Consider the following 13,812-nt stretch of genomic DNA (forward strand, 5'->3'; position numbering starts at 1 on the left):
ACAGAGGGACATCACACACAGCGGGACATCACACACAGAGGGACATCACACACAGAGAGAGACATCACACACAGAGAGACATCACACACAGAGGGACATCACACACAGAGAGACATCACACACAGAGAGACATCACACACAGAGAGGGACATCACACACAGAGGGACATCACACACAGAGGGACATCACACACAGAGGGGCATCACACACAGAGAGAGACATCACACACAGAGAGACATCACACACAGAGAGACATCACACACAGAGAGACATCACACACAGAGAGGGACATCACACACAGAGGAACATCACACACAGAGGGACATCACACAGAGGGACATCACACACACACAGAGACATCACACACAGGGCACACCGAGAACGGCAAACTGCACAGAGATGTTACCGTCTGGTTCGTTTGATTTGTCTCGCCTCCATCGGTTTGTCTCCCTGAGATTTGTTACGTCTGGCTTGCATTGCCGTCTGCCTCGTGGGTACTGTCTCAGCTGTACTGACTGCCACGTGTGTACTGTCTTGGTTGTACTGTCTGCCACGTGTGTACTGTCTTGGTTGTACTGTCCATCACGTGTGTACTGTCTATCTCTTGCCATCTCTATTCAGTCTCGTCTGTGCTGTTTCATTTGCATCGCCCATCTCATCCATATTGTCCCGTTGGGCTCCGCCGTCAAAAAATCTTGTGGCTGGGCCGGTGTGCTGCTGCTGTGGTGGTGGTGTGCTGCTGCTGCTGCGGTGTGCTGCTGCTGTCGCTGTGGTGTGCTGCTGCTGTCGCTGCGGTGTGCTGCTGCTGTCGCTGCGGTGTGCTGCTGCTGCTGTGGTGTGCTGCTGCTGTGGTGTGCTGCTGCTGCTGTGGTGTGCTGCTGCTGCTGTTGCGGTGGCACTGCCAGGGACGTGCTGGTGCGGGGACTGAGCGACCAGGCGGTGCTGCCGGGCAGTGACCGCTACGACAGCGTGCTGTGCGCGCTCGTTTGTGACGTCGACTGCGACGGCCAGGACGAGATCCTGCTGGGCACCTACGGGCAGGTGGGGGGGGGTGTGCGTGGGGGGGGGGAGTGTGGGGGGGGGGGGCGTGTGTGTGTGTCTGTGTGTCTGTGTGGGGAGCGGTAGTGTAGCGGTTAGCGCTACGAACCTGGCGACCCGGGTTCGATTCCCGCTCACAGCCAATACCGGTGACGATTATCTGAACCGGTCCTGGACTTCCCCTAGGTCGACTCGGCCTCAAATGAGCACCTGGGTGAGGTGTGTAAACATCGCCACTGGGGAGACAAAGGCGGCCGGGCGTGGTGTTGGCCACCCACCCCCTTCATAGGTGCTCGCTAACAGCACTTGCCCCAACAGTCTGTTAAGGCTACATGGGGGATCTTTGTTTTGTGGGTAGCACAGGGGGCGGGGAGCGTCAGTGCAACAGTTGGTGCGCTGCGCTACGAACCCGGCGACGCAGCGGTGTTAAATGTTTTGGCCTCCAGCTCGACCTCGTGATACGGGCAACGGATGGGGCTGGCAGAGGGTGCTGCCATGTGCCTCGGTTGAGCCCCCCAGAAATGTGGTAGCTTTTAAGACATCCCTCCCTTTATCGCATTCCCCGCTCCCTCTCCCCACTCTCTCGTCTCTATCCATCTCGTCTGTGCTCTCCTCTCTCTCCGTCTCTTTTCTCTCTCTCTCCCTCTTCCCTCTCCACTGCTCTCACCTCCTCTCCCATTTCTCTCCCTTCTCCCCCCCCCCCCCGCGTCTTTCCCATCCCTCTCTCTCTTCCATACTGGTAACAGGTCCGCATCGTAAATGAGCATGAATTTGCCCCATGGGTTTTACCTTTTGCCAAAATTAAACCTAAACCTTTATCTCTCTCTCTCCCCTCTCTCTCTCCCCCCTCTCTCTCCCCTCTCTGTCTCTTTCCCCTCGCTCTCCTCCTTTTCTCTCTCTCCCCCCTCGCTCTCTCTCCTCCTTCACTCTCTGCCCTCTCTCTCTCCCCCCTCTCTCCCCTCTCTGTCTCTTTCCCCTCGCTCTCTCTCCTCCTTCTCTCTCTGCCCTCTCTCTGCCCTCTCCCTCTCCCCCCGTCTCGCCGTCCACAGGAGCTTCTCTGCTTCAAGGAGAGCGGCGGCGGCGGCGGCAAGGCTGGCGTCAGCGGGGCGGGCGGGCGCGAGTGGAACCTAGCCTGGCGCCGCTGGTTCCCGGGGCCCCTGCTGGCGCTGGCCCTGGTGGACGTGACGCGCGACGGGCTGCGTGATCTCCTCGCCGTCACCATCAAGGGTCTGCACGTCTTGCAGGTGGCGCCAGCCTCAGAGCCCCCCCCCCCGCCCCCCCCCCCCCCCCGTCTCTCTCTGTTTGACACGGAGGCTTTCGTGAAGCGAGCAGGAGGATGTCTCCACAACTGTCTGGATGTCCACCTGATGATGCTGCTGCCGCCGCTCGTCACTGTTGTAATTACCGGCGGCGAAAACGTCGCGGCTACTCGAATTGTAAACGTTGTCGTGGGTTTACTTTCCAACACACAACCTGTGTGCTGAGCTAGTGACGAATTGGCCACGCTCTGTTTACGTGACAAACCTTACCAGTTGGCTGTGTTGGGTGGTGGCGAGTTTACAGACACATTTTTTTTATATATCTACGCGATCGAACCCAAAAGCCTCTATTATGGACCTTCTCTCGCTCTCACGCTCCCAGCAAGCGAGAGACGCCTGCGCAGAGCGCAGATTCGGCACGAAGTTGGAACTCTGCTCTCGGGGTCCAGGCCGGAGCGCTTGGCGGGATTGCTCCTCGAGCAGTCGGGGTGACATCTTTCATTCTTCCTCTCTCTCTCTCTCTCTCTCGTACGGCCGACCCGTGATGTTAGACGCAGAGAGCCGCAACGACGAGACTGCAGTTTCACATTCGGGTGGTCAGGGCCCCACGAGCGCGTCGGGAGTGGCGGAGTGGCTTCGCCGTTGGCGTCTCCCAATTCGTATTTGTGGATCGGGGCGATTGGTGATCCAGGACCCGGCGCTTCGCTCGAGCCGCTCGCCGGCGATCGTTCCCGGTCAATTTATTAAAATTATTTTGTGCTTTCCCCCAAGGGAGGTGCCCAGTTACTGAGGGTGTGGGATGGTGGGCGGTGGGGGGAGCGAGCGACGGGAACCCCGATCCAGCAGTGACCGAGAGCGTGGACGCGAGAGAATATCCCCCCCCCCCTCTAGTCGATCGGTCAATCTTCATTTTCACGTGCCAATATCGCCGTCAATAAAGCAGGCACCGGTACACATTTACAGCAGAACGGGAACGGTGCAGGGTGGGGTTGGGGTGGGGGGGGGGGGCGGTAGAGCAACGGGACCTGATTTCGGTGCGGCCGAAGATGCTTGCCGCGGATGGATAAATGTCGTGAGCGGGTCTCGCGCGGCTAGCCCGGTGTGGCCCGTGGAGCCGGGACCGCGCCACGGGGCCGTGTGAAAGTGAAGTCGCGAGCCCGGTGTGACCCGTGGAGTCGGGGACCGGGCGCTCCTCTCTGCTTTCCGCTCCGCCGTTACGGCCACGCGGGGCGGCCGCTTTGCCGAACCCCCGCGTCCCGTTCCCTCCGCCTCGCTTGAGAAACGTGCGTTTCAGGGCGTTTCAGGGCGTTTCGGGGCGTTTCGGGGCGTTTCGGGGCGTTTCGGGGCGTTTCGGGGCGTTTCGGGGCGTTTCGGGGCGTTTCGGCTTCGTGGAGCTGTCGTTTGTGGCCAGGGTTGCTTCTGAAAATAAAAAGAGAAGAGCTGTAGAGCTCAGTGGGCCTTACCTGGTAAAATAAAATAAAAAATATTTGAATAGTTTGTCGTGGTGCAAGGAGGAGCGAGATGGATTGCGGCGTCAAAGGACCACAAGGGAGGAAGACAAAATGGAGAGGCCATCATCCAACGGTGGCTAAATTGTCACTCATGACGATGATGACGACGACGACGACGATGATGAAGAACCCTACTGAAGTCCAGAAGTCTTTCCAACTCGGTGGGCCTTTCCTGGTTATAATCTTTTTAAAAATAGTTTGGTGTAGCTATCCCGTGTCCCCCCCCCCCTCCCCCCCCCCAGTTTGACCTGGAGAAGGCCGCCGACATCCTGCTGAGCCGCCTGCAGGCGTTGGGGTCGGCGGAGGAGGCCGCGAAGATCGGAGGTCGTGGGCCACGCGACGAAGGGGGCTGCGGAGACGCGGCCGCCGAGACGTCGCCATGAGGAGCACACGGTAACGCCGGCGGATTCGGTTTTACACCTAGCAGGGGGCTTTTGCGATCAATATCGTCCATAATAGAGGTTTTATTTTTTTGGGTTTGATCGCGTAAATATAGAAATGTGTCGTTAAACCCGCCACCACCCGACACAGCACACCGGTGTGTTGGAGAGCCAAGCCACAACATTTACAATCATAGTGCAGTGTGTAGTGTAGTGTATAGTGTAGTGTAGTGTATAGTGTAGTGTATAGTGTAGTATACTAGTACAGCACACCAGTGTGTTGGAGAGTAAACCCACAACATTTACAATTATAGTGTAGTGTGTAGTGTAGTGTATAGTGTAGTGTATCGTGTAGTATACTAGTACAGCACACCGGTGTGTTGGGGAGCAAAGCCACAACATTTAAATTCTGAGCACGACATGTCACCTGTAATTACAACCGACATCGTCTGGATTCCGTCCACTCGTCGTCGTCAGGACAGAAAGCTTTCCCCTCCCCGAGCCATCGCCCACCTCTCTCATACTGCTGGGTAACGATCCACCTCATCTCTCATCTCCCGTCTCCCACATCTCCCATCTCCCCTGGTGTGTTCCGTCGCTTTGGCTGCCCACTCTCTCCGACTTCATCACGGTTGGCTACGTACGGTCGCGAGAGAAGTTCCTGGTGCGTCCACTCCGTTTCTCCTCTCCCACATCGCACCAAGCCCCCGGCTGACTTTTCTTCCCTCGTTTCAATCGAAGTCATTCTCGGATCCATTGCCTCCTCTTCCACTCTCTCTCTCCGCATGTAAACTCCCACCACGCTCGTCTCTCCGTTGTCCCGCGTGCGCGCTTTTCCGCCTTCGTCTTGGGCAACGCCGGTGAGTCACCACGTCCCGTTGTTAAGACGCGTGTCGCGAGTTGGTCAACGGTCGCTCGTTGAGGAGACCGGACGTGGCGGGACATCAAACCCGTGCGTGGGAAGAGGATGCGCTGCGTGCGTGCGACCCTTTTACGTGGCCGCCTCGAGTGCACCTAGCCTGGCACGAGTGCCGTTTAGATGACCATTATCGGTTGTCTACGCGACCCTCTCGTGCGCTGTGAACGCCTCAAAGAGGTGCCCGCTAACGTCGATTGCCCCAAAAGTCTCAGGGACGATCGTCGCTTTGCACGTGCCCGTTGTGTTCGCGCCTGTGTAGCTTTGTGTAGCTTTGTGTAGCTTTGTGTGTGTGTTTATAGTAAGCAGTAGCACAGTGGTTTATGTCACTGCCAACATCGGTGATAAACAATATCTGAACCGGGCCCGAGTTTGACTTCAGCAAAACTCTTTAGATTTTACCAGGTTAAAGCCCCACTGAGCTACGTAGCTCTCTTACAGAAGGGACCCGGCTATCGCAAACTACAAATCTACAGCAGCGGGCGTCAGGGTTGGGATCGAACCCACGACCTCCTGCATACCAGGCAAGGGAGTTAACATCTCATGCCCACCCTGGCACCTCGTGTTGTGTGAACATCAGCACTGAGGAGACGGAAAGGCGATCTGTGTACAGTGCTGGTCACGCCACTCCCCCCTCATCACGGGCACTGTACTGGTCGTCATCGGCGCTCGCTAACAGTGTTTTGTTGTCGTCGTTGTTTGTACCGCAGTCGCTGGTGACCATCGACTTGCGCCGCACTCGAGAACGACGGCTTAACCAAGGGTGCCCGAAACGCGGACGTTGACCCCCAGGATCTCGGCGGTCGCCGGCCTTCGTTGGCAGCGTCGCCGGCACGGCATGTCGTGAACCGGGCGTGAGACGCAACCGCCAGCCGGCCACCGCAGCCGGGGGCTCGCGCGTGGGCCGGACCAGCTCTTGCAACTTCCTTTGTCTTTGGGCGCGATTCATTCCTAGACTGCGGTCAGAACTCTTCTTGACGACCCAAGCGGGAGGACGACTTCTTCGCAAGTCGCCCCCATGGTGCCGGTCGTGGTAATCGCCAGCGAATCGTCATGCTGGAATTGTAAACGTCGTCCGTTTTACTCCACAACGCACAACCGGTGTGCCGCAGTAAACTAATTGGCACGTTTTGTTTCCGTGACAAGCCTCGGTAATGGGCTTTGTCGGGTGGGTGGCGGGTTTAACGGCACATTAATATTTACGCGATCTAACCCGAAAAAAAACCTTGAAACGTAAAACTCTTCTCTGCTAGATCCTAAAATCCACCCCCACCCGTGAACGGGACTCCAAAAGTAACAAGCACAGAGCCTTCTTGTGTCTATCCACTGCTGGATGAGGCCCTCCCCCCATGTCTAAAGCAACCCTGTTGCACATGCTGGGAGCCCCATCATCCTCTATCCAGACTCGTCCCCACTTCGCTTCCGGGATCTTGACGGCGACGGAATTCGTGGGTGACGAATTCGGGGGCGATTTAAGGCTTAGGGGGCCTCCTAATATCTGGGGACAAACACCGATAAATTGGATACTTTCTGCGCATCTTGGGAGACCACCTAGCCCAAGGTGTCTCGTGGCCTAGAAATAAATGCGCACAATCGGTGGATGAATTCGCTCTGTGGTCACTCCTGTTGTCCGTGTGAAAGTTTACAATCGGAGTTGTCGGTCTGCGGATGAAAGGAATTTTTGTAGCCGGATGGGGCCGCCGGATAACAGGGGAGGTCGATCTGGCAGTCTCGCACGGCTGCAGTGGCCAGAAGACACGGAAAGAAACGTCCACGGTCCGTCACGGCCAGTGCGGCCGCCACCTTTTATTCACCACAACCACAGTCCACTCGACCACCAACCACTGACCACCCCCCCACCCCCACTCGCCATGAATCACGTGGCTCACCACCACACAGCCACTCAAGTGGCTCACCACAAACCATACCCCACCTCTCCCACCTCACCATCACTAACCACACCACCAACTGCAAAATCGCCGCCACTCTACGATAGCCGGCGTCAAAAAAACCGTGCCACGCGCCCTCCCGGGTGGCCCTGCTTGCAGCCTCTGTGCCGACAGTTTATTTTATACTTTATGGAATGGAACTGGAAGAAAAACTGATGACCGTACCCACCGACTACGTCATTGGGAACGGGAAAGGGGGTGGAACGACGCAATTGTCTCCTTGTGGCCGATTGAGGGAGGTCTGCGTCGGGTGCGGAGAGGCAGGGAGGTGGTGACGAGTTGGAGTTTGAAGCGGCAGAAAGAGCATCCTCGGAGGCTGAGCACACAGCCAGCAAGGCAACGCACGCACACACGCCCTCCTGGGGAGGTGAGCCTCGCACGTTGAACGGGTGATTTATAAAGATTATCAGGGTGGTGGTTATCTTTGTTTTTATCTTTCCCCATCGCCAAGGGAAGAGGTCCAGCAGCTTTTCTTTGGAAAGCGTCGCTCATTTTTTGCTGCCGCTCCGCGTTCTGGTGATACGTCCAGAAAACCGATTGTCGAGCTTTTCACTCCCGCACCCACGCCAGGGATTGTCACGATTCGCTTGCCCACCGGTCCTGGGCCTCCCCTAGGTTGACTCGGCCTCAAATGATTTTCGATTCAAGAATCGATAATTTTTTCTCTCTTCTAGTTTGTGTCGTCTAACTCTTGGCTTCATTGTTTTATTTGGTACGACGAGCGGTAACGGCCTGTAACACACGATTATAATTTTATACGACTCAAAGCCACGGCCAGCATCGGAGGACGAGTGATATCCGAACTAGTCCCGCCGGGCCCCGCCATCACCAACCGGCCCTCACCAGCAAGGTGAAGTATGGTCAAACCATCCCCCATGACACGATGCAGGGAGGGGCCTTCACCCAGCAGTGGATTGACAACAGGAGCTGTAAATTATCATTCGAAGTACGTTTTCACACGTACCGGAATCGATTGAGCCGGTGAATCATTACACGCTTAACATACCCACACACACACACCCACGCACACCCCAAAACACATCGTCCCTCAACCCAACACCCCCAGCACGGAGCAGGCACCGCAGCCGAGCGCGGCGATGACCCTGGCGGCCATGTTGCTGCCCCCCTATTCATCCTCCGCTGGCCGACGAGGCCCGCCGATCAGGCGTACATGGTCAGCTGCAGCCACTGTGGGGCGGGGTGGGGAGGGGTGGGGAGGGCAACACGACGGGCGACTTAAAGAGGTGAACGCGTCCACTCCCGACGGCCGCACCACAACAACACCGCTCGCTCTGTGTGCGTGCGTTTGTCCGGCGGTGGCCTCTCGTCTCACCTCGAGCACGTTCAGCTTGATGGTGCCGTCCCCGTCCCGGTTGTAGGCTTGGAAGGCGCCTGCGGCACAAACACGTGGCGGTGGTGGGGGAGGGGGGGGGGAGGTGAGAGCCAGGGTCCGCGAGTTTGTGAACTGATGCACCCGGCCCGGGTGAATCGCCGTGGTGACGTCACAGCATGCATGCTAGGGGGCAGTGTTGAGTCTATGGGCAGTGTTGAGTCTATGGGCAGTGTTGACTATGGGCAGTGTTGATTATGGGCAGTGTTGAGTCTATGGGTAGTGTTGAGTCTATGGGCAGTGTTGAGTCTGTGTGCAGTGTTGAGTCTGTGGGTAGTGTTGAGTCTATGGGCAGTGTTGAGTCTATGGGCAGTGTTGATTATGGGCATTGTTGAGTCTATGGGTAGTGTTGAGTCTATGGGCAGTGTTGAGTCTATGGGCAGTGTTGAGTCTATGGTGCAGTGTTGATTATGGGCAGTGTTGAGTCTATGGGTAGTGTTGAGTCTATGGGCAGTGTTGAGTCTGTGTGCAGTGTTGAGTCTATGGGCAGTGTTAGTCCATGGGAAGTGTTAGTCTATGGGAAGTGTTGAGTCTATGGGAAGTGTTAGTCTATGGGTAGTGTTAGTCTATGGGAAGTGTTAGTCTATGGGTAGTGTTAGTCTATGTATAATCTGTATGTTGAACTTCTTTCGCACCATATGTAGCCAACCGTACGCATGGTCTTCGTGTGAACACACACACGTACGTGCCCGCCTTCACGTGCGCCCGTTATCGGCACTCGCCCCCAACAGTGTGTCGAGGCTTACACGTGGGAGAGGGGGGTCGGCTCCTTCCGTGTCTGCGCGTACGTACGGAACATGGCCTCCAGGCGAACGAGGCAGCAGATGAAGTTGTCGAAGTCGACGGTGCCGTCGTCGTCCGCGTAGCGGAGCGTGACGACGCGCAGCAGCTGCTCGTTCAGCTTGAAGCCTGGGAAACACGACGGCCGTGTGGGAGATCACGGTTGTCTGTGTGTGTGCGTGTGTGCGTGCGTGTGCGTGTGCGTGCGTGTGCTTGCTCGCGTCCATGTCACCTGCGGGGGGCGGTAGTGTAGTGGTTAGCGCCACGCTGCGCTACGCACCCCGGCGACCCGAGTTCGATTCCCGCTCACAGCCGACTTCCGGTGACGATTATGTGAACCGGTCCCGGGCCTCCCCTAGGGCGACTCAGCCTTAAATGAGTACCTGGTGCGGTGTGTAAACATCGCCACTGGGGAGACAAAGGCGGCCGGGCGTGGTGCTGGCCACCCACCCCCTCGTGTGCCATTCCGGCCTTCATAGGTGCTCGCTAACAGCACGTGCCCCAAGTCTGTTACAGGCTACCCGCTGTATGTGCGGGTGTTGCTGCTGCTGTGTGTGTTTACCTGTGTAGGTGTGTGTGGTTACCTGTGTAGGTGTGTGTGGTTACCTGTGTAGGTGTGTGTGGTTACCTGTGTAGGTGTGTGTGGTTACCTGTGTAGGTGCTGCTGTGTGTGTGGTTACCTGTGTAGGTGTGTGTGGTTACCTGTGTAGGTGTGTGTGGTTACCTGTGTAGGTGTGTGTGGTTACCTGTGTAGGTGTGTGTGGTTACCTGTGTAGGTGCTGCTGTGTGTGTGGTTACCTGTGTAGGTGTGTGTGGTTACCTGTGTAGGTGTGTGTGGTTACCTGTGGAGGTGTGTGTGTTTACCTGTGTAGGTGTGTGTGGTTACCTGTGTAGGTGTGTGTGTGTGTTTACCTGTGTAGGTGTGTGTGGTTACCTGTGTATGTGTGTGTGGTTACCTGTGTAGGTGTGTGTGGTTACCTGTGTAGGTGTGTGTGGTTACCTGTGTAGGTGTGTGTGTGGTTACCTGTGTATGTGTGTGTGGTTATCTGTGTAGGTGTGTGTGGTTACCTGTGTAGGTGTGTGTGGTTACCTGTGTAGGTGTGTGAAGTTATCTGTGTAGGTGCTGCTGTATGTGGTTACCTGTGTAGGTGTGTGTGGTTACCTGTGTATGTGTGTGTGGTTACCTGTGTAGGTGTGTGTGGTTACCTGTGTAGGTGTGTGAAGTTATCTGTGTAGGTGCTGCTGTATGTGGTTACCTGTGTAGGTGTGTGTGGTTATCTGTGTAGGTGTGTGAAGTTATCTGTGTAGGTGTGTGTGGTTACCTGTGTAGGTGTGTGTGGTTACCTGTGTAGGTGTGTGTGGTTACCTGTGTAGGTGTGTGTGGTTACCTGTGTAGGTGTGTGTGGTTACCTGTGTAGGTGTGTGTGGTTACCTGTGTAGGTGTGTGTGGTTACCTGTGTAGGTGTGTGAAGTTATCTGTGTAGGTGCTGCTGTATGTGGTTACCTGTGTAGGTGTGTGTGGTTATCTGTGTAGGTGTGTGAAGTTATCTGTGTAGGTGTGTGTGGTTACCTGTGTAGGTGTGTGTGGTTACCTGTGTAGGTGTGTGTGGTTACCTGTGTAGGTGTGTGTGGTTACCTGTGTAGGTGTGTGTGGTTACCTGTGTAGGTGTGTGTGGTTACCTGTGTAGGTGCTGCTGTGTGTGTGGTTACCTGTGTAGGTGCTGCTGTGTGTGTGGTTACCTGTGTAGGTGTGTGTGGTTACCTGTGTAGGTGTGTGTGGTTACCTGCACTATCCAGTGCTGGTCCCAGCTCAGAGGCGGACATTGAGCCACTGCGATCTGCATCGTACTGCTTGTATATGTTCTGCAAAGACAAAGATTCCCCGTATCGACTGTTGGGGCAAGTGCTGTTAGCGAGAAGCACCTATGAAGGCCGGAACGGCACACGAGGGGGTGGGTGGCCAGCACCACGCCCGGCCGCCTTTGTCTCCCCAGTGGCGATGTTTACACACCGTACCAGGTACTCATTTGAAGCTGAGTCTACCTGCGGGAGGCCCAGGACCGGTTAAGATAATCGTCACTGATGTGGGCAGTGAGTAGTGCAGTGCAATAACCACTGCACCACCGCTCCCGAAGGGGTATGTATACATACACAAGCACATTCAATACACATTTACACACACACACATTCACACACACACATTTACACAAAAAGATCCCCCGTATAGCCTTGACAGACTGTTGGGGCAAGTGCTGTTAGCGAGCACCTATGAAGGCCGGAACGGTACACGAGGGGGTGGGTGGCCAGCACCACGCCCGACCGCCTTTATCTCCCTAGTGGCAATGTTTACACACCGCACCAGGTACTCATTTGAGGCTGAGTCGACCTAGGGGAGGCCCGGGACCGGTTCAGATAATCGTCACTGGTGTTGGCCGTGAGCGGGAATCGAACCCGGGTCGCCAGGTTCATAGCGCAGCGCGCTAACCGCTACACTATCGCTCCCCACATTTACACAGACACATTCACACACACACACATTTACACACACACATTCACACGCACACACATTCACACAAACACATTCACACATTTACACACACATTCACACGCACACTTTCACACGCTTTCACATACACACTTTCACACACACATTCACACATTCACACACACACTTTCACACACATTTAAACACACACATTTACACACATTCACACACATTTACACACACCCAGTCACACATTCTCTTGCTCTTCCCCGAGGCGGTGCCGCGCCTTGCCGGGCGTGAGTGGCCGGCTGAGCCGGTTGAGATTCCGAGCCCTTTCCCGACGCTTGGCCCCACCCGAGCCACCGGAGACTCATCGGCAGGGGCGCCACGGTGGCTAGGAGCTGTTAACTCCCTCGCCTGGTATACAGGAGATCGTGGGTTCAATCCCAACCTGCTGTGTATTTGGAGTTTGCGTGTCTCTCTCTCTCAGCATCATCACGGTGGCTAGGAGCTGTTAACTCCCTCGCCTGGTATACAGGAGGTCGCGGGTTCAATCCCAACCTGCTGTGTATTTGGAGTTTGCGGTGTGTCTCTCTCCCCGTGGTCGCGTGGATTTTTATCCGGGTTCTCCGGTATTTCCCTTCCCCATTTAGAATCAACGTCACGCGGTTTAAGACTATTTTGCTGCTGCTGCTATAAATTTCCACACGACGACAAGCCACGTGGTTGAGCTATCATTTGTGATGGCTATTGGGTCGCTTTTGAAAAATATCTACGGAGCTCAGTGGGGCCTTGCCTGGTAAAATAAAATAAAGTTTAGTTGACCATCGCTGTCGTCTTGTCCCTTCCGTCAGCGACGAAGGGACCCCCCCCTTCCCCCTCCCCCCCCCCCCAAAGGATTTCTGCCGTGGTTCCGTCTCTAATCTAAACTCACTCAACTCCATTGTTCCCAACGTCTCTGGGCCCACAGACAAACGTCGGAGTGTAGTCCGCTCCACCGCGCCACCGCTGATGGGATTTTGCAGCAATCAAAATCTACCCGAGAGCGTCCGCTCAAAAAGCCGGACACACGCTGCACCGGATACTCGTTTAAGGCTGAGTCGACCTAGAGGAGGCCCAGGACCGGTTTTTAATATTTCCCTGACATCGGCCTTGTGTGGCAATCGAACTCGGGTCGCCGGGTTCGTAGCGCAGCGCTATAACCGCTGCACTACCGCTCCTCCATACACACACATCACTCACACACACACACATCACTCACACACACACATCACACACACACACATCACTCACACATCACTCACACACACACATCACTCACACACACACATCACACACACATCACTCACACATCACTCTCACATCACTCTCACATCACTCTCACACACACACATCACACACACCACACATCACGCACACCACACACACACCACACATCACACACATCACTCTCACACACACACATAACACACACACACACAACACTCACACACACCTGCCAGGACTTGGCCTTGTTCCACACACACACCACACACATCACACACACAACACACACATCACTCACACACACACAACACACACATCACACATCACACACACGCACATCACACACATCAAACACACACATCACTCTCACACACACATCACTCACACACACACACATCACTCTCACACACACCTGCCAGGACTTGACCTTGTTCCACACACACACCACACACATCACACACACAAACAACACACACATCACTCACACACACACATCACTCTCACACACACACATCACTCACACACATCACTCTCACACACACATCACACACAACACACACAACACACACACATCACACACATCACACACACACCACACACACACACATCACTCTCACACACACCTGCCAGGACTTGACTTTGTTCCACAGGATCTTGAACTCCTCGTAGCCCAGCTTCCCCGTGCCGTCCGACTGCGACGGGTCAAGGGTCATCGGCTTCACGACCTCCGTGTCGGGGACACGCAGAGGGAGCCGCCCTTGCTGAGGGCCACGGTTCGTGTGTACGTGTGTTGGTGTTATGGTGTGGTCGTGTGTTCGTGTGTACGTGTGTTGGTGTT

General features: G+C 55.5%; 2 protein-coding genes across 7 annotated transcripts in view; one reads left to right on the forward strand and one right to left on the reverse strand.

The window, feature by feature from the left end:
• KPTN (kaptin, actin binding protein) overlaps positions 1-6,709 on the forward strand; it is a 44,160-nt gene extending 37,451 nt beyond the window's left edge. For all 3 annotated transcript variants that reach the window (XM_076051999.1, XM_032974258.2, XM_032974257.2), the window contains exons 11-14: positions 906-1,041; positions 2,088-2,282; positions 4,051-4,201; positions 5,815-6,709. In XM_076051999.1, coding sequence (XP_075908114.1) covers positions 906-1,041; positions 2,088-2,282; positions 4,051-4,191 — 472 coding nt within the window. In that variant the 3' untranslated portion in view covers positions 4,192-4,201; positions 5,815-6,709. The remainder of the gene's footprint in view (positions 1-905; positions 1,042-2,087; positions 2,283-4,050; positions 4,202-5,814) is intronic.
• Positions 6,710-6,876: 167 nt separating this feature from the next.
• The window catches only part of LOC116953934 (calpain small subunit 1-like), a 31,626-nt gene continuing 24,690 nt past the window's right edge, over positions 6,877-13,812 (reverse strand). For all 4 annotated transcript variants that reach the window (XM_032974263.2, XM_032974261.2, XM_032974262.2 and 1 more), the window contains 5 exons: positions 13,598-13,666; positions 11,008-11,086; positions 9,236-9,352; positions 8,387-8,445; positions 6,877-8,241 (listed from right to left, as the gene is read on the reverse strand). In XM_032974263.2, coding sequence (XP_032830154.1) covers positions 8,215-8,241; positions 8,387-8,445; positions 9,236-9,352; positions 11,008-11,086; positions 13,598-13,666 — 351 coding nt within the window. In that variant the 3' untranslated portion in view covers positions 6,877-8,214. The remainder of the gene's footprint in view (positions 8,242-8,386; positions 8,446-9,235; positions 9,353-11,007; positions 11,087-13,597; positions 13,667-13,812) is intronic.

The sequence above is a fragment of the Petromyzon marinus genome, chromosome 53 (genome assembly GCF_048934315.1).
Source record: "Petromyzon marinus isolate PM22_M1 ecotype Great Lakes invasive population chromosome 53, UKy_Petmar_22M1.pri1.0, whole genome shotgun sequence".
In the NCBI taxonomy this organism is placed as follows: domain Eukaryota; kingdom Metazoa; phylum Chordata; class Hyperoartia; order Petromyzontiformes; family Petromyzontidae; genus Petromyzon; species Petromyzon marinus.